At 46.2% G+C, this 24,993-nt stretch overlaps 2 protein-coding genes and 1 pseudogene across 11 annotated transcripts in view; 2 read left to right on the forward strand and 1 right to left on the reverse strand.

Moving 5' to 3' along the window:
* The first annotated feature begins 11,112 nt into the window (after positions 1-11,112).
* On the forward strand, positions 11,113-12,939 carry LOC112611981 (annotated as a pseudogene).
* Positions 12,940-18,120: 5,181 nt separating this feature from the next.
* Positions 18,121-19,212, reverse strand: LOC112611982. Its single transcript, XM_025365932.1, has 2 exons — positions 19,143-19,212; positions 18,121-18,904 (listed from the first exon to the last, which is right to left on the reverse strand). The coding sequence occupies exons 1-2, from the start codon at positions 19,210-19,212 to the stop codon at positions 18,375-18,377; spliced, it is 600 nt and encodes a 199-aa protein (XP_025221717.1). The 3' UTR covers positions 18,121-18,374.
* ZNF566 (zinc finger protein 566) overlaps positions 18,559-24,993 on the forward strand; it is a 42,042-nt gene continuing 35,607 nt past the window's right edge. Inside the window, exon 1 of one of the 10 annotated variants that reach the window (XM_025369155.1) lies at positions 18,559-18,964. The gene's annotated coding sequence lies outside the window, so the exon portion shown is untranslated. Of the gene's footprint in view, positions 18,977-19,020; positions 19,038-24,993 lie in introns of those variants that run through there. The other 9 variants (XM_025369157.1, XM_025369156.1, XM_025369160.1 and 6 more) reach the window with 9 other exon arrangements.

Here is a 24,993-nt window from a genome sequence, read left to right on the forward strand (position 1 = left end):
TGTGAGCCACTGCGCCCGGCCAAAGACTCTTTTTTTGGGGGAAGGGGGGAGGGGTTTTTTCTCTCTTGGACCTTCAGGCATATGTTTGGCTCTCTTCCAAATGAATTTTCCTTTCTTTACTGTTCTAAAGCCTTTTAAAATAAACTTCCACTCATGCTCTGAAACTTGCCTCAGTCTCTTTTTCTGCTTCCCCTCAGTTGAATTCTTTTTTTTTTTTTTTTTTTGAGATGGAGTCTTGCTCTGTGGCACAGGCTGGAGTGCAGTGGCCGGATCTCAGCTCACTGCAAGCTCCGCCTCCCAGGTTTACACCATTCTCCTGCCTCAGCCTCCCGAGTAGCTGGGACTACAGGCGCCCGCCACCTCACCTGGCTAGTTTTTTGTATTTTTTAGTAGAGACGGGGTTTCACCGTGTTAGCCAGGATGGTCTTGATCTCCTGACCTCGTGATCCACCCGTCTCGGCCTCCCAAAGTGCTGGGATTACAGGCTTGAGCCACCGTGCCCAGCCCAAATTCTTTCTTCTGAGAAGTCAGGGGCTGAAGTTGCTGGGGACTCCTATGAATATGCCACTGGTAATGGGGTAATTCAGATCTCTGTCACCACTAACTTTATCGCAACTTATTCAGACCTTTGACAACATGCTTTGACTTTCTGCTTTGTCCTATGCTTTCTTTAAGAAAAAAAAATCACTTTAGGGACCAATATTTATCACATAAGATTCTTTCTCATACAAAGTTATTCTCTTTTGCTTTTAACTTGCCTTACCAAAAATGTATCTTCATATTAATAACTTTCTTCACGTCTTTCTGTCCTATTGGTTCTTTTCCTTTTTCTTTGTTTTTTTTTTTTTTTTGAGACGGAGTCTCACTCTGTCTGCCAGGCTAGAGTGCAGTGGCACCATCTTGGCTCACTTCAACCTTCTCCTCCCAGGTTCAAGCAATTCTCTTGAACCTCAGCCTCCCGAGTAGCTGGGACTACAGGTGCCCGCCACCACACCCAGCTAATTTTTGTATTTTTAGTAGAGACAGGGTTTTCACCATGTTAGCAAGGCTGGTCTTGAACTCCTGACCTCATGATCCACCCTCCTCCCAAAGTGCTGGGATTACAAGTGTGAGCCACCACAGCTGGCCTATTTAGAGTTTTTATAAAATTTAAAATGCCAAAAACAAACATTTATGTTCAGCAATTTGTATTTCAGTTCTTTAATCTTATTTGGTACCAACCAAGACATTTAGTATCTATTAATTATGTAACATAATGGTAAGATGTCAAATTACATGAAAAGTCTTTATGTCTACCATTTATAATTACCTAATTGATTTTTTTTTTTTTTTGAGACAGAGTCTCACTCTGTCACCCAGGCTGGAGTGCAGTGCCACGATCTCGGCTTACTGCAAGCTCCGCCTCCTGGCTTCACACCATTCTCCTGCCTCAGCCTCCCGAGTAGCTGGGACTACAGGTGCCCACCACCACCATCACCATGTCAGCTAGGATGGTCTCGATCTGACCTCGTGATCCACCCACCTCAGCCTCCCAAAGTGCTGGGATTATAGGCGTGAGCCACCGTGCCTGGCCCTAATTGATTTATTTTTAACAATTATACTGAAATTCTGAAAACTGAGCTATTAGACAAAGTCACTATTTGAAGTTATTCATGTATCTGATGTGTGATCAATATCGAGAATATACAGAAAATTCCTAATACTTAACAAGAAAGCAAACAACGAGACCAAAAGGGTAAATGAATTAAATAGCCATTTATCCAAATAAGTTTGTTTTTTTGTTTGTTTGTTTGTTTGTTTTGAGACAGAGTCTGGCTCTGTCACCCAGGCTAGAGTGCAGCGGCACAATCTTGGCTCACTGCAACTTCTGCTTCCAGGGTTCAAGCAATTCTCTGACTCAGCCTCCAGAGTAACTGGGATTACAGGTGCATACCACCATGCACGGCTAATTTTTATATTTTTAGTAGAGATGAGGATTCGCCATGTTGGCCAGGCTGGTCTCAAACTCCTGACCTCAGGTGATCCACCCGCCTCAGCCTCCCAAAGTGTTGGGATTACAGGTGTGAGCCACTGCAACCGGCCCAAGATTTTTTCATGCTCCAGTGCTTACTGATGCATGAAAAAATCTCAACATCATTAGGAATATGCAAATCAAAACTAAAATGAGATTACCAACTCACCAATTAGGATGGCTATTAAACAAAATACAGAAAATAACAAGTGTTTACAAGGATAAAAAGAAATATGGGGCCGGGCACGGTGGCTCAAGCCTGTAATCCCAGCACTTTGGGAGGCCGAGACGGGCGGATCACGAGGTCAGGAGATCGAGACCATCCTGGCTAACACGGTGAAACCCCGTATCTACTAAAAAAATACAAAAAACTAGCTGGGCGAGGTGGCAGGCGCCTGTAGTCCCAGCTACTCGGGAAGCTGAGGCAGGACAACGGTGTAAACCCGGGAGGCGGAGCTTGCAGTGAGCTGAGATCCGGCCACTGCACTCCAGCCTGGGCGACAGAGCGAGACTCCGTCTCAAAAAAAAAAAAAAAAAAAAAAAGAAATAGGAACCTGGCCTGGTGCAGTGGCTCACACCTGTAATCCTCGCACTTTGGAAGGCCAAGACAGGCAGATTGCCTGAGCTCAGGAGTTCAAGACCTGCCTGGGCAACATGGTGAAATCCTGTCTCTACTAAAATACAAAAAAATTAGCCACTGCACTCCAGCCTGGGCAACAGAGCAAGACTCTGTCTCAAAAAAAAAAAAAAAAAAAAAAGAAAGAAATGGGAACTCTTATGCCCTATTGATGAGGGTGTAAAATGGTGCAGCCACTATGGAAAAAATTAGAGTAGTTCCTCAAAAACATTAAATATATAGCACTTTGGGAGGCTGAGGCGAGGGGGATCTCTTGAGCCAAGGAGTTCGAGACCAGTCTGGGCAACCTCTACAAAAAACATAAAAATTAGCTGGCTGTGGTGGCATGCACCTGTACTTTATGCCCCTAAGTTGAAATTTTTTTTTTTTTTGAAATGGAGTTTTGCTCTTGTTGCCCAGGCTGGAGTGCAGTGGCATGATTCTCCTGCCTTAGCCTCCCGAGTAGCTGGGATTACAGGCATACACCACCACGCTTGGCTAATTTTGTATTTTTAGTAGAGACAACGCTTCTCCATGTTGGTCAGGCTGGTCTCGAGCTCCTGACATCCCGACCTTAGGTGATCCACCCGCCTCGGCCTCCCAAAGTGCTGGGATTACAGGCGTGAGCCACCACGTCCAGCCAGACTTTTTGAGTCTTGCTCTGTCACCTAGGCTGGAGTGCAGTGGCGAGAGCTCAGCTCACTGCAACCTTCGCCTCCCGGATTCAAGTGATTCTCCTGCCTCAGCCTCCTAAGTAGCTTGGATTACAGGCACCTGCCACCACACTCCGCTAATTTTTGCATTTTTGGTAGAGACGTGTTTCACCATGTTGGCCAGGCTGGTCTTGAACTCTTGACCTCAAGTGATCCACCCGCCTCAGTCTCCCAAAGTGCTGGGATTACAGGCATGAGCCACCACTCCCTGAAGTCTTGATAATGTCAAGATAATGTTAGCAGTGGCACAGATCCAAGTTATCCCAAGTTACCAGCAGCGTATTCATATCAGTCCACAGCAACTTCAGCCCTTCCCTCAGAAGGCTGCTCAGGAGGCCGAGGTGGGAGGATTCCTTGAACCCTAGATGTCGAGGCTGCAGTGAGCTGTGGTCTCACCACTGCACTCCTGCCTGGGCAACAGAGAGAGACCCTGTCTCCAAAAAAAAAGAGAAAAACATTAAACCTACAACTACCATCTGATTCAACAATTCCATTTCTGAGTATATACTTAAAAGAATTGAAAGAAGGGACTCAAACACTCATGTTTATAGCAGCGTTATTCATAATACCAAAAACATGGAGGCAACCCCAGTGTCTACAGATAGATGATTGGGTAAGCAAAATGTGGTATATACATACAGTGGAATATTATTAGGCCTTAAAAATGAAGGACAGGCCGGGCGCGGTGGCTCAAGCCTGTAATCCCAGCACTTTGGGAGGCCGAGACGGGCGGATCACGAGGTCGAGAGATCGAGACCATCCTGGCTAACACGGTGAAACCCCGTCTCTACTAAAAAAAAATACAAAAAACTAGCCGGGCGAGGTGGCGGGCGCCTGTAGTCCCAACTACCCAGGAGGCTGAGGCAGGAGAATGGCGTAAACCCGGGAGGCGGAGCTTGCAGTGAGCTGAGATCCGGCCACTGCGCTCCAGCCTGGGCCAGGACAGAGCAAGACTCCGTCTCAAAAAAAAAAAAAAAAAAAAAAAAATGAAGGACATTCTGCAACAGGCTACAATGTGGATGAACTTGGAGCACATAATGCTAAGTGATATATTCCAGTCACAAAAAGATAAATACTATATGATTCCACTTATACAAGGTACTTAAAGTAGTCAAACTCATAAAGACAGTAGAATTACAGTTTTTAGCAGAAAAGAAGAATGGGGAGTTAATTGTTTAATGGGTATAGATTTTCATTATGACAGGATGAAAAGAATTTTTTTTTTTTTTTTTTTGAGACGGAGTCTTGCTCTGTCGCCCAGGCTGGAGTGCAGTGGCCGGATCTCAGCTCACTGCAAGCTCCACCTCCCGGGTTCACGCCATTCTCCTGCCTCAGCCTCCCGAGTAGCTGGGACTACAGGCGCCCGCCACCTCGCCCGGCTAGTTTTTTGTATTTTTTAGTAGAGATGGGGTTTCACCGTGTTAGCCAGGATGGTCTCGATCTCCTGACCTCATGATCCACCCGTCTCGGCCTCCCAAAGTGCTGGGATTACAGGCTTGAGCCACCGCGCCCGGCCGATGAAAAGAATTATAAAGACGTGGTGGTGACAGTTGCACAACATTATGAATGTATTTAATACCACTGAACAGTACACCTTAAAATGTCTAAGATGAGAGCCAGGCGCGGTGGCTCACGCCTGTATTCCCAGCACTATTCCCAGCACTTTGGGAGGCTGAGGTGGGCTAATCACAAGGTCAAGAGTGTGAGACCAGCCTGGCTAACATAGTGAAATACCGTCTCTACTAAAAGTACAAAAAAAAAAAAAAAAAGCCGGTTGTGGTGGTGGGCGCCTGCAATACCAGCTACTTGGGAGGCTGAGGCAGAAAAATCACTTGAACCCAGGAGTTGGAGGTTGCAATGAGCCAAAATCATGCCACTGCACTCCAGCCTGGGTGACAATGTGAGACTCGTCTCAAAAAATTTTGAAAAAAATGCCGGGCGCGGTGGCTCACGCCTGTAATCCCAGCACTTTGGGAGGCCAAGACGGGTGGATCACAAGGTCAGGAGATGGAGACCATCCTGGCCAACATGGTGAAACCCCATCTCTACTAAAAATACAAAAAATTAGCCAGGTGTGGTGGCGGGCACCTGTAGTCTCAGCTACTCAGGAGGTTGAGGCAGGAGAATGGCTTGAACCCAGGAGGCGAAGCTTGTAGTGAGCTGAGATTGTGCCATTGCACTCCAGCCTGAGCGACACAGTGAGACTCCATCTCAAAAAAAAAAAAAGGTCTAAGACGGCAAATTTATTTTATATGTCTTTTGCCACAGAAGGGGTTTCCCAGAACACTCCTCCAGTTGCTGCTTGACAGGCTTCTAACCAGCCTTCATCTAACAGGATATAGACCCTTGGGAGTCTAAATGAAAGTTTGGCACTTTCCAAGTCTCCCCCAGCTCACTCCATGTCTACAGATTCTTTCTTAAAAAAAGAAAAAAAAAAAAAAAACTATTTCCACACATAGAGTGCCCCAGTTTTCACAGCTCCCAACTAAGAGACTCCATCCTAAACCATCTAAAATTGGGAACTGAAAGGACTTGGCATTCACTAGTCTCTCTAGAACACAGAACGAACAGGTGGGTTGTTTGTTTGTTTTTGGTGTTTTTGTTTTTGCTTTTGAGATGGAGTTTCGCTCTTGTTGCCCAGGCTGGAGTGCAACGATGCGATCTGGGCTCGCCGTAATCTCTGCCTCCCGAGTTCAAGCAATTCTCCTGTCTCAGGCTCCTGAGTAGCTGGGATTACAGGCATGTGCCACCACAGCCAGCTAATTTTGTATTTTTAGTAGCGACAAGGTTTCTCCATGTTGGTCAGGCTGGTCTCAAACTCCCAACCTCAGGTGATCCGCCTGCCCCAGCCTCCCAAAGTGCTGGGATTACAGGTGTGAGCCACCGCCACCAGCCAAGAGGTGGTTTTAAACTGATACACGAACCCTGCCATTGTTTACATATCAGGACCAGTGCAGCGAATGGTCTAAAGTGCACACCTCTCAGTTTCTCTCTGGAAGTGTCTGTCTGCACACTTTTTCAGCTGTGGTTTGAGAATCTATCCTGCACCTGGAATTTAATGGGGCAGAGAAGCAATAGACCTATGGGAGCCTGAACAGGAGCTTAGGCATTTCCTGTGCTTTTCCCCCTCTGTTTGCTTGAGCAATAAAGCCAGGTATGTAGATGCTCCCTGAAGGAGCATTGAGTGCCATAACTTCTGCATCTCCCTCCCAAGGGGTTGCCTCTATAACCACCCAGCTCTGTAAGTTGATTGAGCTCAGCATTCCTGAGCCTCCCTAGACCACAGAAAACAAAGATGTGGACATTCAATGACGCCACGTCCAGCAAAGGATCAGAGGATGCAATTTGAAGGAGAGTGCAGGCATTTGCTACAGATACACTCCCTGACTTAATGCAGGGAGACTTGGAGATAAATTCCTCTCAGCTTCACCCTGAGGATAAAATGAAGTGGAAGACAAATCTAACGCCCCAATCTTTCCAGCTACATCTAGAGGGACTGGCTTCTATCTTACCTGACTCAGAGGACTGCCAGGTCTTGGCACATCCTAATCTCCTAGGGGTCACTAAAAACACAGACTGCAGTTTGGACAAACACAAAAATGTGAGAGGCACCTTACATGTATTGATTAGGCTCTTCTACGTAAGGCCAGTGTGAAAAACTGAGTGAGACTCTTTTCTTATTAATACACAGAAACCAACACAGAGATACAAGGAAAATGAAGAAACAGGGAAATGTGTTCCAAATAATAGAACAAAATTAATTTCAAGAAACCAACCCTACTGAAATGGAGATAATGCGATTTACCCAACAGGCAATTCAAAAGAATCATCACAAAGATGCTCACCAAGGTGAGGAAAGCAATGCATGAACAACCTTGAGAATTTCTTTTTTTTTTTTTTTTTTTGAGACGGAGTCTCGCTCTGTTGCCCAGGCTGGAGTGCGGTGGCGCGATCTCGGCTCAGTGCAAGCTCCGCCTCCCGGGTTCACTCCATTCTCCTGCCTCAGCCTCCCGAGCAGCTGGGACTACAGGTGCCCGCAACCGCGCCCGGCTAATTTTTTGTAATTTTAGTAGAGACGGGGTTTCACCATGTTAGCTAGGATGGTCTTGATCTCCTGACCTCGTGATCCACCCGCCTCGGCCTCCCAAAGTGCTAGGATTACAGGCGTAAGCCACTGCGCCCGGCCCAACCTTGAGAATTTCAATAAGCAGAAAGTATAAAAAAGTACCAAACAGAAATCTTAGGGATGGCCAGGTAGGGAGGCTCATGCCTGTAATCCCAGCACTTTGGGAGGCCCAAGCAGGTGGATCACCTGAGGTAAGGAGTTTGAGACCAGCCTGGCCAACATGGTGAAACCCCATCTCTACTAAAAATACAAAAAATTAGCTGGGCGTGGTGACTTGCACCTGTAATCCCAGCTACTTGGGAAGCTGAGCAGAATTGCTTGAACCCGGAGGCAGAGGTTGCACTGAGCCAAGATCATGCCATTGCACTCCAGCCTAGGTGACAGAGCGAGACTCTGAGAAAGAAAGAAAAAGAAAGAAAGAAAGAAAGAGAGAGAGAGAGAGAGAGGGAGAGAGGGAGGGAGGGAGGGAGGGAGGGAGGGAAAGGAAGGAAGGAAGGGGAAGGAAGGAAGGAAGGAAAAGGGGAAGGGAAGGGAAGGGGGAGGAAGGAAAGAAAGAAAAAAGAAAGAAAGAAAAAGAAAGAAAGAGGGAAGGGAAGGGAAGGGGGTAGGAAGGAAAGAAAGAAAAGAAAAAAAGAAAGAAAGAGAAAGAAAGAAAGAAAAATTAGGGCTGAAGAGTACAGTAACTGAACTGAAAAATGCAATAAACGGGTTCAGTATCGGACTAGATCAAACAGAAGCAAGGATCAACAAACTCAGAAACAGGTAATTGGAAATCATCCAATCTGAAGAGCAAAATAACATAAAATAGTGAAGATAGCATAAGGGACTTTTGGAACACCATCAAGATTGCCAAAGGGTCAGAAGGATAAAAGAGAAGGAGACAGAGAGCTTATATAAAGAAATAATGGCAGAAAACTTCCCAAGCCTGGGAAAGGAAATAGAAATCCAGATCGAAGAAGCCAAAAGGACACCAAATAGGAGAAATCAAAAGAAACCCACACAGAGTTGCATTATAATCAAATTTTCAAAAGTTAAACACAAAGAGAGAATCTTTAAAGGAGCAAGGAAAAAGTGACTTCTTATGTTCACTTACGTACAAGGTCACCTTAATAAGATCATCAGTGGATTTTTCCACAGAAATCTCGCAGGCCAGAAGGGAGTGGGATGATACATTGTTAGAGAGAAAACAACTGCCATGTGAGAATACTATACTCAGATAACCTGTATTTCATAAATGAAGGAGAAATTAAGACTTTCTCAGACAAACAAAAGTTGAAGGTGTTTAACACTCCTATATCTGCACTACAAGAAATGCTAAAGAGAATTCTTCAAGCTGAAGGAAAAGGTCATTTATTAGTAACATGAAAACATATGAAAGTATATAAAACTGGCCAGGCGAGCTGGCTCACACCTGTAATCCCAGCACTTTGGAAGGCCAAGGCAGCCAGACCACTTGAGGTCAGAAGTCCAAGACCAGCCTGGCCAACATGGTGAAACCCTGTCTCTACTAAAAACGCAAAAATTAGCTAGGCATGGTGGCACACGCCTGTAATCCAGCTACTTGGGAAGCTGAGGCAGGAGGTTCGTTTGAACCTGCAAGGCGAGGTTGCAGTGAGCAAAGATCGCACCACCGCATTCCAGCCTGGGTGACAGAATGAGACTCCATCTTAAAAAACAAAAAAACGAAAACGAACTTACAGGTAAAAAATAAGTACATTGTCAAATTCACAACGCTCTAATACTGTAATGGTGAGGTGTAAATCAATTCTCTCTCTAGTTTGAAGATTAAAAGACAAAACTGGAGGCCAGGTGCGGTGGCTCACGCCTATAATCCCAGCACTTTGGGAGGCCCAGGCAGGCGGATCACGAGGTCAGGAGTTCAAGACCACCCTAGCCAGCATGATGAAACCCCATCTCTACTAAAACTACAAAAAATAAGCTGGCCATGATGGCACGTACCTGTAGTCCCAGCTACTTGGGAGGCTGAGGCAGGAGAATTGCTTGAACCTGGAAGGTGGAGGTTGCAGTGAGCTGAGATTGCGCCATTGCACTCCAGCCTGGGTGACAGAGCGAGACTCCGACTTAAAAAAAAAAAAAATACAAAACACCCATAATTTGTTAATTGACACAAATTACATGTAAACTGTGACATCAAACATAAAACTTTTCTTCGTCCAAGATGGCAGGTTAGAGCATGCCTCAGCCACTTGGGAATAGCATGGTAGTGCATAAAGATAAACTCTGCGCACTTTATTTCAAGAAGAAAAATGGAAATCCACTGGAATCATGAACGATAACCCAGAACCTGGGGAAGGGAGTGGGAGCAATCGGCCCCTGTGGCAGTGGCCAGCTGATAAAAGTGAGTGAAACCCAAGCACGTGAAAGAGAGAGAGAGCCTCCCTCTGTGACTCACCTTTCCACTGGGAATCAAAGCAACCCAGTTTAAGGGAGAGCACTTTGTGTCTCTCAAGGCTTGAAGTTAACTTGAGGAGAGGTTTGGAGATGCTAGAAGGAAAGACACTTGGAAAAGCTGATTCAATTACTCCACAATGTACCCGTGTCATTGTATACACATCGCGATGAATACAACGTACACGTTAAATTGTACCCCATAAATACATGCAATTATTACTTCTTAATTAAAAATAAAATGAAAAGATAAAAAATATATAGTAGCTCCTGGAAATGTAATATAAGGAATAATAAATAATAAATGTTTGGGGCCAGGCACGGTGGCTCACGCCTGTAATCCCAGCACTTTGGGAGGCTGAGGCGGGCAGATCACCAGGTCAGGAGTTCGAGACAAGCGTGACCAACATGGTGCAACCCGTCTGTAATAAAAATACAAAAATCAACCAGGCATGGTGGTGGGCGCCTGTAATCCCAGTTACTCAGGAGGCTGAAGCAGGAGAATTGCTTGAACCCAGGAGGCAGAGGTTGCAGTGAGCCAAGATCGCACCATTGCATTCCAGCCTGGGCAACAGGGCGAGAGTCCGTCTCAAAAAAAATAAAATTAGCCGGGCGCAGTGGCTCACGCCTGTAATCCTAGCAATATAGGCGGCCAAGGCAGTCAGATTACAAGGTCAGGAGTTTGAGACCAGCCTGGCCAATATGGTGAAACTCCATCTCTACTAAAAGTACAAAAATTAGCTGGGCATGGTGGCAGGCACCTGAAGTCCCAGCTATTCTGGAGGCTGAGGCAGGAGAATCACTTGAACCTGGAAGGTGGAGGTTGCAGTAAGCCGAGGTCGTGCCAGTGCACTCCAGCCTGGCGACACAGCGAGACTCTGTCTCAAAAAAGAAAAAAAAGAAAAAGAAAAAAAAAGAAAAAATAAATTAAAAAAATAAGGCTGGGCACGGTGGCTGATGCCTGTAATCCCAGCACTTTGGGAGGCTGAGGCGGGCGGATCACGAGGTCAGGAGATCGAGACCTTCCTGGCTAACACGGTGAAACCCCGTCTCTACTAAAAATACAAAAAAATTAGCCGGGCGTGGTGGTGGGCGCCTGTAGTCCCAGCTACTTGGGAGGCTGAGGCAGGACAATCCCTTGAACCCAGGAGGTGGAGATTGCAGTGAGCCGAGATCGTGCCACTGTACTCCAGCAGCCTGATGACCAAAAAAAAAAAAAAAAAAAAAAAAAAAAACGATGGACAGCCCATCCTGTGAACTACAGAGTTTGTGGACAGATATATTTTGGGTTCATAGTGGTGTCATGCACGCACACTTCTGTGAGTTTCTATAAGTTTTTAGAGGACTGCTTTGCCTTTTGTTTTGTTGTTGTTGTTTTGGCTTGTTTTTTGGAGACAGTCTGACTCTGTTGCTCAGGCTGGAGTGCAGTGATGTGATCTCAGCTCACTGAAACCTCCGCCTCTTGGGTTCAAGCTATTCTCCTGCCTCAGCCTCCCGAGTAGCTGGGATTACAGGAGTGCGCCACCACGCCCAGCTAATATTTATATTTTTAGTAAAGATGGTGTTTCCCCATGTTGGCCAGGCTGGTCTCAAACTCCTGACTTCAAGGGATCCTCCCGCCTCGACCTTCCAAGTGCACGAGCCACTTGGATTACAGGCACAAGCCACCATGCCAGGCCTGCCTTGACTTTTGATCTGAGAGTTGCAAACTTCTGTAAAGATGCCCTTGTGGATAAACACAAAATCACAAGACAGCGATTGGACAGAATTTGTGAAGGTCTTCACCTCCAGATCACAAACGGCCCCCTGCACCCCCTCCCGCTGCTGGCACTGCTGGATGGCTGTGACCGCACGATGGAGATGCCCATCCTGAAGGATCTGGCCCACCGCAGCCTTCTGTGATGTGATGCATAGTCCACGCAGGGGATCCACGAGAAGGTTCTAAACAAAGCCGTAGGCGCCATGATGTACCACCGTCACCCTCATCAGGGAGGACCTGGAGAAGTTCAAGGCCCTGAGAGTGATCATGTGGATAGGCAAGTGGCTACGACAATGTGGACATCAAGGCTACCAGCAAGCTCCAGATTACTATGTGCTACACCCCTCTGCAGCCGTGGAAGAGGCAGCCGACTCCACTGTCTGCCACATCCTCAATCTATGCCGGAGGAACACGTGGCTGTACCAGGCACTGTGGGAAGGCACGCAGGTTCAGAGCCTGGAGCAGATCCTCGAGATGGCCTCGGGAGTGGCCCACATTCATGGGGAGGCGCTAGGCCTCATGGGCTTCGGTCACACAGGGCAGGCGGTTGTAGTTCGAGCCAAGGCCTTTGGATTCAGCGTCGTATTTTATGACCCCTACTTGTAGGATGGGATAGAGCAGTCCCAGGGCGTGCAGAGGGGACGCCGATACACCCTGCAGGATTTGCTGTATCAGAGTGACTGCGTCTCCTTGCACTGCAATCTCAGTGAACATAACCACCACCTCGTCATTGACTTGACTATAAAGCAGATGAGGCAGGGAGCATTCCTTGTGAACACAGCCCGTGGTGGCCTGGTGGACGAGAAAGCCTTACCACAGGCCCTCAAGGAGGACAGGATACGAGGGGCAGCCCTCTACTTGCACAAATCGGAGCCCGTTAGCTTTGCTCAGGCTCCTTTGAAAGATGCGCCAAATCTCATCTGCACTCCGCACACTGCCTGGGACAGCAAGCAGGCGTCGCTGGAGATGAAGGAGGCAGCTGCCACTGAGATTCGCTGAGCCATCACAGTTCCCATCCCAGAAAGCTTAAGAAACTGTGTGAAGGAATTATTTGTCACATCAGCACCTTGGTCAGCAACAGACCAGCAAGCAATTCATCCCAAGCTCAACGGTGCAACATACAGATATCTGCCAGGCATCATGGGCGTGGCTCCAGGAGGACTTCCTGCAGCCATGGAAGGAATCATCCCTGGAGGCGTCCCAATGACTTACAACCTCCTGAGAGTGGCACATCCTTCCCAAGCTCCCTCTCCCAACCAGCCCACAAAACATGGGGACAACTGAGAGCACCCTAATGAGCAATAGCAAAGAATGCCCAAAGGTAATCATTCTGACACACTTGGGACCATGAGCCAGTGAAACATAGATGAACTAAGAAAAAAAATTACGGTCTTTTTAACTGATTCTGGACAGAGGCATCATTGATGTCACAGTGCTAAAACTACAAGAGCTAGACAACTGAAGATGTCGTCTGCTTATGGAAGTGCTGAAAGACTAGGATGTGATTTACTAACGACCAACTTCCATTATTGTGTGTTAAGTTTTTCATCTGTGCATCAAATCACAAATAATAGAGCTTTTTTCTTTATCGGTCCCTTGGGCACAGCAGGTCCCGAACACCGTTCTCTAGAATGTTGCCTTAAGAGTTCAAACATCAGGCCATGCACGGTGGCTCACGCCTGTAATCCCAGCACTTGGGAGCCCAACGTAGGTGCATCACCTGAGGTCAGGAGTTTGAGACCAGCCTGGCCAAAATGGTGAAACTCTGTCTCTACTAAAAATACAAAAATTAGCGGGCATGGTGGTGAGCGCCTGTAATCCCAGCTATTCAGGAGGCTGAGGTAGGAGAATTGTTTGAATCCAGGAGGTGGAGGTTGCAGTAAGCCAAGATTGTGCCACTGCACTCCAGCCTGGGCAAAAGAACAAGACTCTGTCTCAAGGAAAAAAAAAAAAAAAAAAAAAAGTTCAAACATCAAAATTAAAAATATTAACAGGAAAGCTTCATCCTGTGACTCTAGTCCCTTCAGTCTACAGGGGCTGTTTAACTCTTTTTGCTAGTAGGAAGATCATATTGCTACAAAATGGGGAGAAAACTGTTTGCCTGTGGTAGATACCTGCACACATAGGATTGAAGACAGTACAGGCTCCTGCGAGACACGTCTCTCCTCTCACATCTGTTTTTTGTTTTGTTTTGAGATGGAGTCTTGCTCTGTCACCCAGGCTGGAGTGCAGTGGCGAGATCTGGACTCACTGCAACCTCTGCCTCCCAGGGTCAAGCGATTCTCCTGTATCAGCCTCCCAAGTACCCAGGATTACAAGCATACGCCACCACGCCCAGCTAATTTTTGTATTTTTAGTAGTGATGGGGTTTCACCATGTTGGCCAGACTGGTCTCGAACTCCTGACCTCAGGTGATTCACCTGCCTCAGCCTCTCAAAGTGCTGGGATCACAGGCATGAACCACTGCGCCCAGCCCCACACTCACATCTGAATTGCATACTGAGTGGGGAAGTTAGTTGTGAGCTCAGTAAAACCCTCTGATGATGCAAAAAAAAAAAGTATTACATTTCACAAGCTGTTTGTACTCAAAATACATTTTCTCAGTTTCATATACTTTCCTATTTTATTGAGTGGAAAGTCTTGAACTCAAAGTGTTCAGGAAGAATAATGTTGCATTTCCTTATGTCTCCGTAAACACTTTTAATGGTAACTTGTCATACTGTCTATGAACAAACCCAATTTTTTTTTTTTTTTTTTTTTTTTTTTTTTTTGAGACGGAGTCTCGCTCTGTCGCCCAGGCTGGAGTGCAGTGGCCGGATCTCAGCTCACTGCAAGCTCCGCCTCCCGGGTTCACGCCATTCTCCTGCCTCAGCCTCCCGAGTAGCTGGGACTACAGGCGCCCGCCACCTCGCCCGGCTAGTTTTTTGTATATTTTTTTTTTTTTTTTTTTTTTGAGACGGAGTCTTGCTCTGTCGCCCAGGCTGGAGTGCCGTGGCCGGATCTCTGCTCACTGCAAGCTCCGCCTCCCAGGTTCACGCCATTCTCCCGCCTCAGCCTCCCGAGTAGCTGGGACTACAGGCGCCGCCACTTCGCCCGGCTAGTTTTTTTGTATTTTTTTAGTGGAGACGGGGTTTCACCGTGTTAGCCAGGATGGTCTCGATCTCCTGACCTCGTGATCCACCCGTCTCGGCCTCCCAAAGTGCTGGGATTCAGGCTTGGGCCCCCCCCCCCCGCCCGTTTTTTGTATTTTTTAGTAGAGACGGGGTTTCACCGGGTTAGCCAGGATGGTCTTGATCTCCCGACCTCGTGATCCGCCCGTCTCGGCCTCCCAAAGTGCTGGGATTACAGGCTTGAGCCACCGCACCCGGCCCAAACCCAATTTTTTTAGACATTAATAAAGTGTTCTTTTCTTCGTGTGGTATTTTATACAAGAACACTTCAGATGTATTAGATTTGACTGATTTTTAACAAATCCTATTAGATTTATATCAACTAGTTACATGTTCTATTCATAGACTTTTGTGAATCATTGCCTTTTTGTTTAAAAAGATGGCCTATTTTCCAGGCACGGTGGCTCATGCCTGTAATCCCATCTCTTGGGGAGGCTCAGGCGGGCGGATCACCTGAGATAGGGAGTTCAAGATCAGCCCGACCAACATGGAGAAACCCCATCTCTACTAAAAACACAAAATTAGCCAGGCATGGTAGTGCATGCCTGGAATCCCAGCTACTTGGGAGGCTGCAGCAGGAGAATCACTTGAACCTGGGAGATGGAGGCTGTGGTGAGCCAAGATCGCACCGTTGTACTCCAGCCTGCCTGGGCAACAAGAGCAAAATTCCAACTCAAAAAAAAAAAAAAAAAAAAAGATGGTCTATTTTGAGCCTTTGCATAGGTACACTCCTGTTTCTGTGATAAAACTTTAAAATTGCCCAAAACAAAAATAATGGCTATCAGAAATATGTTTTATTTTTATTTTCTTTTTTTTTTTTGAGATGGAGTCTTTGCTCTGTTGCCCAGGCTTGAATGCAGTGGCATGATCTCAGCGGACTGCAACCTCCGCCTCCCAAGTTCAAGCAGTTCTCCTGTCTCGGCCTCCTGACTAGCTGGTATCACAGATGTCCGCCACCACGCCTGGCTAATTTTTGTATTTTTAATAGAGACGGGGTTTCACCATGTTGCCCAGGCTGGTCTTGAACTTGTGACCTCAGGTGATCCACCCACGTCAGCCTCACAAAGTGCTGGGATTACAGGCGTGAGCCACCGTGCCTGGCCCAGTTAATAGTTTCAACTAAGTAAATCATTACACTAGATTCCCACTCACCATTGTCATTGCCAGCATTCCTGAACTTAAGCTGGCTCTGGAAATTCTCCAACCATAGTGAATCCTATTTTCTATGACCCCATAAATATTGGGCATTATTGTGATATGTTAGAATATGAACCCCCGGTTGGGAAAGGCGGTATCATATATGCAGTCTTTCTACCTCTACGTGGTCACATAAGAATGACATCTGACCTGGAACATTTCCTTACCAAGAAATATGGATCCCACATGGGCTGTGCAATGTGTTTGTGTTTTAAGCTAAGTGATATTACAGAAGAGTCAAAAAGTTTTTAAAATTTTGAACGTTTATAAAGTAAAAAAGTTATAGCAAGGAAGGGTTATTATGGAAGAAAAACTTTAATGTAGCCTAAGTGTACAGTGTTTATAAAGTCTAGTGTGGTGTACCGTAATGTCCCAACCTTCACATTCACTCACCTCTCACCGACTCTCCAGAGCAATTTCCAGTCCTGCAGCCTCCATTCATGGTAAGTACCCTATACAGGTATACCATTTTTTACTTCGTATGCTGATTTTTTACTGTAGCTTTTGTGTGTTTAGATATGTTTAGATACATAAATACTTACCATTGTGTTCTGTGGGCGCAAGCCACCCAGGTGCTGAGGCAAGAGACAGAGGGCACGTGCTGTTCCAGTATAATATATAAAATAACAAGAGTTATACTAGATATAGATCACAGATATGATTATATATATCACTAATCATTAGTTTGTAGTAATTACTCTTTATTCAAATATTATAATAATCCTCACTCTACAATCATAACCTAGAAAAAATCAGGCCATAGAGAGATAGGAGCTGAAGGCACATGGTGAGAAGTGACCAGACACAAGAATGTGAGCCTTCTGTTATGCCCAGATAGGGCCACCAGAGGGTTCCTTGGTCTAGCGGTAATGCCAGCATCTGGAAAGATGCCTGTTACCAAGCAGACCGTGGTCTAGCGGTAGCGTCAGTGCCAAGGAAAAGCACCCGCTACTTAGCAGACCAGCAAAGGGAGTCTCCTTTTCCCTGGGGGAGTTTAGAGAAGACTCTAGTCCACCCCGTCTTGCGGAGGGCCTGACATTAGTCAGGCCTGCCCACAGTTTTCCGGAGGCCTAACCGTCTTCCTGTGATGCTGTGCTTCAGTGGTCACACTCCTGGTCTGCTTCCATGTTCCATCCTGTACACCTGGCTCTGCCTTCTAGATAGCAGTAGCAAAATTAGTGAAAGTACTGAAAGTCTCTGATATGCAGAAATAATGGTGCAAGCTGTCTTCACTCTCTCTCCGCCTCAGCTTCCAAATAGGGAAGGGCCCCCTGTCCAGTGGACATGTGACCTTACCTATCATTGGAGATGACTCACACTCCTTACCCTGCCCCCTTGTCTTGTATCCAATAAATAACAGCGCAGCCTGGCATTCGGGGCCACTACTGGTCTCTGCGTCTTGGTGGTAGTGGTCCCCCGGGCCCAGCTGTCTTTTCATCTCTTTGTCTTTTGTCTTTATATCTATGATCTCTCATCTCCGCACACGGGGAGAAAAACCCACAGACCTTGTGGGGCTGGTCCCTAAAGCGTTCCAACTGTATTCAGTACAAGTACCGTATTCAGTAGAGTAACATGCTGTATAGCTTTGTAGTCGAGGAGCAACAGGTTATACCATATAGCCAAGTATTCAGTCAGCTATACTGTCTAGGTTTGTGTAAGTACACTCTATAATGATGAAATTATTACACAATGATGAAATTGCCCAACAATGTATTTCTCAGAATGTATTCTTTTTTTTTTTTTTTTTTTGAGACCGAGTCTCACTCTGTCGCCCAGGCTGGAGTGTTGTGGCGCAATCTCGGCTCACTGCAACCTCCGCCTCCTGGGTTCAAGTGATTCTCCTGCCTCAGCCTCCAGAGTAGCTGGGACTACAGGTGCGCACCACCACGCCTGGCCAATTTTTGCATTTTTAGTATAGATGGGGTTTATGCTATGTTGCCCAGGCTGGCCTCGAACCCCTCAGTCTCCCAAAGTGCTGGGATTACAGGCGTGAACCACCGCACCCGGCCAAAATATATCCTTATTATTAAGCTATGCATTAGTGTGTATACAATATCTTTATAGGTCACAAGCAGTCAAATATTGGCCAAAAGATATACTTAGTCCAAGTACACAAATAATTGCAGAAGGAGAAAGTGAAACTCCTCTTACTTCCTGTTGCACTCATTTATCACAAAGTACACAGAAGTCAGAATAACACCTGCCCTTTGCAATTTCACACTCCTCTCTTTCTGCCTCTCCAAACCTGTCCCACGTTTGGCGATTCCTTTCCTTCGACCTCCCCCATCACGTCGCAGGTTCCTGGCCTACACCCCTTCTGCCTCTCCAATCAGTTTTGAGTCTCACAACCTCCGGTCCCATAACCCCTCTGCACTAAGGAGCACTAAAAGGCCAAAACAGCAACCCGGCGTGTTTGCGCCTGCGTACTCTGGGCGCACAGCACTCAGGCCTACAGCGCAGCGCCGGCTTGTCTGTGAGAGCAATTAAGATGACTTTCGGAGGGTCCAACCGCCTTCCCAGCTCCGAACTACATCTCCCAGAAGGCTCAGCAGTGCGATTATCTTTCCGTGTAGACTTGTCCTCTTTCTGAGGCTGTCCAGCGCCTGGGGGCAGTAGGACGGGTCCGGGAACTAAGCCCATCTCAAACACGTCGGAGTGGCTTTCTTTGGGGGCCAAGTCTCGAGCCTGAGCCAGGGCTCCGTGAGGCCTCTGGGGCGCGAGCGGTTTGATGAGGGGGGCGATCCTTTCGGCTGGGCTGACGCTAGGCGCGAACAGCAATTCTGACAATCGGGAGCCATCTTCTCCGGCCTTGATACGTCTCTGACTACGTTTCCCAGAGGACTCCTCGGCAAGACTGTATTTCTCGCGGGATTTCAGCACCCAAGTCACGCGCTGGCGGGACCCTGAGGGCTTTACCAGCAACTACCCTAGTGCTGGGGAGGGTTCTGCTGCTTCGGAAGCTCGTAAGGCCGGAGGTGAGGAACCCGGGAGAGGGCGGGGCCGGGGGCAGGGCCTCGGCTTTGTGCGGCGGTGGAGGTGAGGTTGAAAGTGTGCGCTTGCGTCTGTGTGGAGGTGTGTGGTGAATGATCGCGCGATTGTGACAGGCTGCTCTTGTGATGAGTGTGTTTCCAGCGCTCACACCGTGTGCAGCACGGCCTCGGAGACTGTGGCTGCTGGTGTGTGTGAGAGGGAGCGGGACCACGTGCGGCATTGTGTGTGCGGCTGTGGGGAGCTGGTGTCTGGTTGAGTGTTACCGCGTTTGTCCCCGTAGTGGTGTGCGACTGTGTGCTGTGTAACTGTGCGGCAGAGTTCAGGTGGGGATACCTGCGAGTAACTGCATGTTTCTGTCTGTGTGTGTGGCTGTGGTTAATGTGTGATCGTGACTGTGACCGGGTACAGGTGTGCGCCGACAATGTGGTTGTCACAATGTGGTTGTGACTGTGAATGTCTCTTCGGTAAGTGTGCACTTGTGCTTATGTGACCGATGGAGGCCCTCCGTGTGCGACCCTGTTGCTTTGGGCGTGGATTGTCTGTAGCTGAATGTCCCCATGGTGGGGATGTGATCAGGTCTGTGTGACTGGATAGACTTATCAGTGTGAGGTTTTATCACTTAAGTATACTTCTCTAGGCATTATACTCCAGTTTTTCCCCATTTTAAAACTTTATATTAATGTTGTCATACTGTCTTTGGTTTATTTTTACAATTCTGTGAATCATTTCTGTTAGATAAAATAGCGGTTAATTCAATTTCTTTGCTATATTGTATTCTCGCTTTTGAAGTATACCACAGTTATTCATCCTTTCTAGTAATGATGCCCATATTAGTTATTTATAGTTTTTTATTTTATAAACAACACAGCCACAAACATTCTTTCACATGGGGTACACATGCTTATTTACCAGCAGAATTGCTGGTTCGTATATCTTCCACTTTACTAAACAGTGTCAAAATATATATCAGAGTGGCTGCACAAATTTGTAGTTGAACAGCAGTGTTTGAAATATCTTTTTTTTTTTTTTTTCTTTTGAGACGGAGTCTCACTCTATCGCCCAGGCTGGAGTGCAGTGGCACAATCTCGGCTCACTGCAACCTCCGCCTCCTGGGTTCACGCCATTCTTCTGCCTCAGCCTCCCGAGTAGCTGGGACTACAGGCGCCCGCCACTACGCCCGGCTAATTTTTTGTATTCTTTAGTAGAGACGGGGTTTCACTGTGTTAGCCAGGATGGCCTCGATCTCCTGACCTCGTGATCTACCCGTCTCGGCCTCCCAAAGTGCTGGGATTACAGGCCTGAGCCACCGCGCCCGGCTGAAATATCTTATTGCTTCTTATCACTATCAAAGCATAGTTCCAAGAGTTAAAAAAAAATTTTTTTAAGCCAGGTGTGGGGGCTCATGCCTGTAATCCCAGCACTTTGCCAGGCCAAGGCAAGAGGATCGCTTGAGGCCAGGAGTTGGAGACCAGCCGGGGCAACATCGTGAGACCCTAACTCTACCATACATACATACATACATAAAAAATTAGCCAGGCATGGTGGCTGGCACCTATAAGTCCTAGCTACTCAGGAGGTTGAGATGAGAGGATCGCTTGAGCCTAGTACTTTGCAGCTGCAGTAAGCAGTGATCACACCAGTGCTCTTCAGCCTGGGCAACAGAGCAGGAGGCTGTCAATAGATACATAGATAGAGTCTATATAAAGTGTACAAATCTTAAGTGTACAGCTGTGTAACACTCCTAGATCTATACAGAGAACTTTGCCAGGACCTGAGATGGTTCCCTCATGCCTCTTCTCAGTAATTTCTCCCCCAAACAATCTGTTGAGAATTCTATCATCATTAACTAGTTTTATCCATTCTTTTTTTTTTTTTTTTTGTTTGAGACAGAGTCTTGCTCTTGCCGCCCAGGCTGGAGTGCAGTGACGTGATCTTGGCTCACTGCAACCTCCACCTCCTGGGTTCAAGCGATTCTCCTGCCTCAGCCTCCTGAGTAGCTGGGATTACAGGCACCCAACCATCATGCCTGGCTAATTTTTGTATTTTTGGTAGAGACAGGGTTTCTCCATATTGGCCAGGCTGGTCCTGACCTCAGGTGATCCGCCCGCCTTGGCCTCCCAAAGTGCTGGGATTATAGGCATGAGCCAGTGCATCTGGCTGTCTTACACATTCTTGAGCTTCCTGTATATATGTAGTTATACAGCACGTACTGTTTTATGCCAGGCTTCTTTTGTTATATATTATGTTTGTGAAATTCATTCATGTTGTTCAGCATAATTGTACATAGTTCTCATTACATTGGGGATATATTGTAGTATATTAGTCTATTACATTGTTAATGACTATTTGGGTAGTTTCCAGTTTGGGGCTGTTACAAATGATGCTGCAGCTGTGAAAACTCTACGCTGTTTTTGGTGAACACATGAAGGCTTTTCTCCTGGGTTGATACTTAGGAGTGGCATTGCTAGCTCATAGAGTAGGCTAATGTTTAATAGATGCTACCACGCTCTCATGGGGATGTTCCAGTTTACACTCCATCCAGCAATGTATAAGAGTTCCAGTTACTTCATATCCTCTCTGTAATTTGGTACTGTTAGTCTTTTAACTATTTTATTTGTTGTGTGGTACGGTTTCATCATAGGTTTTTGTTTTGTTTTGTTTTTTGAGACAGAGTCTTGCTCTGTTGCCCAGGCTGAAGTGCAGTGGTGTGATCTCAGCTCACTGCAAACTCCGCCTCCCAGGTTCAAGTGATTCTCCTGCCTCAGCCTCCTGAGTAGCTGGGATTACAGGTGCACACCACCACACCCAGCTAATTTTTGTATCTTTAGTAGAGACAGAGTTTTACCATGTGAAACTCCTGCCCGCCTCAGCCTCCGAAAGTCCTGGGATTATAGGTGTGAGCCACTGCATCCAGCCTCATCATAGTTTTAATTTGTATTTCCTTGATGTGAAATGATGTTCAGCACCTTTTTGTATTTTTACTGGGCATTTGTATATCCTCTTTTTTTTTTTTTTTTTTTTTGAGATGGAGTCTCGCTTTGTCATCCAGGCTGGAGTGCAGTGGCGTGATCTTGGCTCGCTGCAAGCTCCGCCTCCCGGGTTCACGCCATTCTCCTGCCTCAGGCTCCCGAGTAACTAGGACTACAGGTGCCCGCCACCACGCCCAGCTAATTTTTTATATTTTTAGTAGAGACGGAGTTTCACTGTGTTAGCCAAGATGGTCTTGATCTCCTGACCTTGTGATCCGCCCGCCTCGGCCTCCCATAGTGCTGGGATTACAGGCATGAGCCACTGTGCCCAGCCCCAGTGTATATCCTCTTTTTTGTGTCCGCTTTCCCCTTTTTAATTTTTTAAAAATATTCCTCCCTCCCTCCCTTCCTTCCTTCCTCTTTTTGAGACAGAGTTTCCCTCTTGCTGCCCAGGCTGGAGTGCAATGGCACAATTTCAGCTCACTGCAACCTCCGCCTCCCAGGTTCAAGCAATTCTCCTGCCTCAGCCTCCCAAGTAGTTGGGATTACAGGCTTGTGCCACCACGGCCAGCTAATTTTGTATTTTTAGTAGAGACAGGGTTCCACCATGTTGGTCATGCTGGTCTCGAACTCCTGACCTCAGGTGATCCAACCGCCTCGTCCCCTCAAAGTGCTGGGATTACAGGTGTGAGCCACCATGCCCTGCCTAAAATTTTATTTTCATATTGTGAAGATAGTATAAGGAATTTGCAAATACTTTTCAGGTGCCCATAGTACAATGATGAAAACCAGGAAATTTATGCTGATAGGAAGACTTTTAATTAAATTAGAGACTTTTTTCATATTTTGTTAAATGTTCTTTACTGTTTCAGGATCCAATCCAAGGTCCTACATTGAATTGTCTTGTTTCATTAGTCTCCTTCCATCTGTGAGAGTTCTTTAATCCTTTTCATCTTTCAGGACTTTGACCCTTTTGAAGAGTACTGGCCAGTTATTTTGGAAAATATCTTTTTTTTTCTTTTTTTTTTTTCTTTCTTTCTCTCTCTTATTTTTTGAGACGGAGTCTCTGTCACCCAGGCTGGAGTGTAATGGCACGATCTAGGCTCACTGCAACCTCTGCCTCCCCGGTTCAAGTGATTCTCCTGCCTCAGCCTCCCGAGTAGCTGGGATTACACGTACCTGCCACCACCCCTGGCTGATTTTTGTATTTTTAGTAGAGATGGGATTTCACCATGTTGGCCAGGCTGATCTCGAACTCCTGACTTCAGGTGATCCGCCCGACTTGACCTCCCAAAGTAGTGGGATTACAGGTGTGAGCCACCGCACCTGGTCCTGGCCACTTTTTTTTTTAATAGACAAGGTCTTCCTCCATCATCCAAGCTGGAGTGCGAATGTGAGTGCAGTGGCATGATCATGGCTCACTACAGCCTCAACCTTTAGGGCTCAAGCAATTCTTCCACCTCAGCCCCTGAGTAGCTGGAACTATAGGTGTAGCCACCACTCCTGGCTATTTCTTTTCTTTTCTTTTTTTTTTTTTTGTAGAGATAGCATCTTGCTATATTGCCGAGGCTGGTCTTGAACTCCTGGTTTCATGCTATCCTCCTGCTTTAGCCTCCCAAAGTGCTGGGATTGCCACACCCGGCCTGTAGAATATCTTTCAATTTGGGTTTACCTGATGTTTCTTTATGGTTAGATTTAGACCGTGCAGTTTTGGCAAGAAGGTCACAGAAATGATGTTAAACTCTTCTCAGTGTGTCACATCAGGAGATATATATATATTAGTATATCTCGTTGGCAATGTTAACTTTGAAAACTTGGTAACAATGTTGTTTGCCAGATTTCTCCTCTGTAAAATTACTGTTTTTCCCACTTTATTTAGTAAGTATCTTGTGGAGAAATAATTTGAAACTATGCAAAAATCCGATTTCTCATCATGCTTTCTCACCCATTGGTTTTAACATTCATTGTAAAAACCAATTTTTACAATGTAACAATTATTATTATTATTATTTTACCTGTAGCAATTATTACTGTGATGTTTGCCTAGTGGTGCTTTTCTCCTTCTATCATTTCTTACACTTTGATAATTTAAATTCTACTATAAGGAAGAGCTGTCTCTTCTTCCTCCTGTTAAAGTGAACTAAATATGGCCTGAGAAGGACTTTGTATTTCTATATTTGAGTCCTTACGGATGAACTGTATCCTAATAGGTAGACAGAATTGGAAACCTAACTTGTATGCCTGTAACAATAATATGTGCCTGTAACAAGCTGAGTCTTGACCAATCCCAGCAGCAATACTGCAACCACTCATACACTGGTGAGTGTTCAAACTGTGTTAAATAAGGCAAACACCGTCCGGGCACAGTAACTCACGCCTGTAATCCCAGCACTTTGGGATGCCGAGGCAGGAGGATCACCTGAGGTCAGGAGTTGGAGACCAGCCTGACCAAAATGGTGGAATCCCATTTCTACTGAAAATACAAAAAATTAGCCAGGTGTGGTGGAGTGCGCCTGTAATCCCAGCTACTCAGGAGGCTGACACAGGACAATTGCAGTGAGTTGAGATCATGCCATTGCACTCCAGCTTGCGCAACAAGAGCGAAAATCCATCTGAAGGAAAAAAAAAAGGCAAACACCAACTTGTAACCAGTTGAGCTGTTTCTCCACCTCACTTCTGATTTTTGTACGTCACTTCCCTTTCTTTTTGTTTATAAATGTGTTCTGACCACAAGGCATCCCTGGAGTGCCTCTGAATCTGCTGTGATTCTGGGGGTTGCCTGATTTGCGAATCGTTCATTGCCCAGTGAAACTCCTTTACATTTAATTCAGCTGAAGTTTTTCTTTTATCCCCATTTGTTTATTCAATTGTCTACCTATGGACTCATGGACATTTGTTTTATTCTATTCTCTCTTATTATTATTTATTTATTTTGCTGTTTAAAATTTCCCAGATTTGGCCATCAAAAGCTCCTTAAGTTGGCTCTTGTGTCCTTTCCAACGTGTGATCTTTTTTTTTTTTTTTTTTTTTTT

This window comes from Theropithecus gelada, chromosome 19 (genome assembly GCF_003255815.1).
Source record: "Theropithecus gelada isolate Dixy chromosome 19, Tgel_1.0, whole genome shotgun sequence".
In the NCBI taxonomy this organism is placed as follows: Eukaryota; Metazoa; Chordata; class Mammalia; order Primates; family Cercopithecidae; genus Theropithecus; species Theropithecus gelada.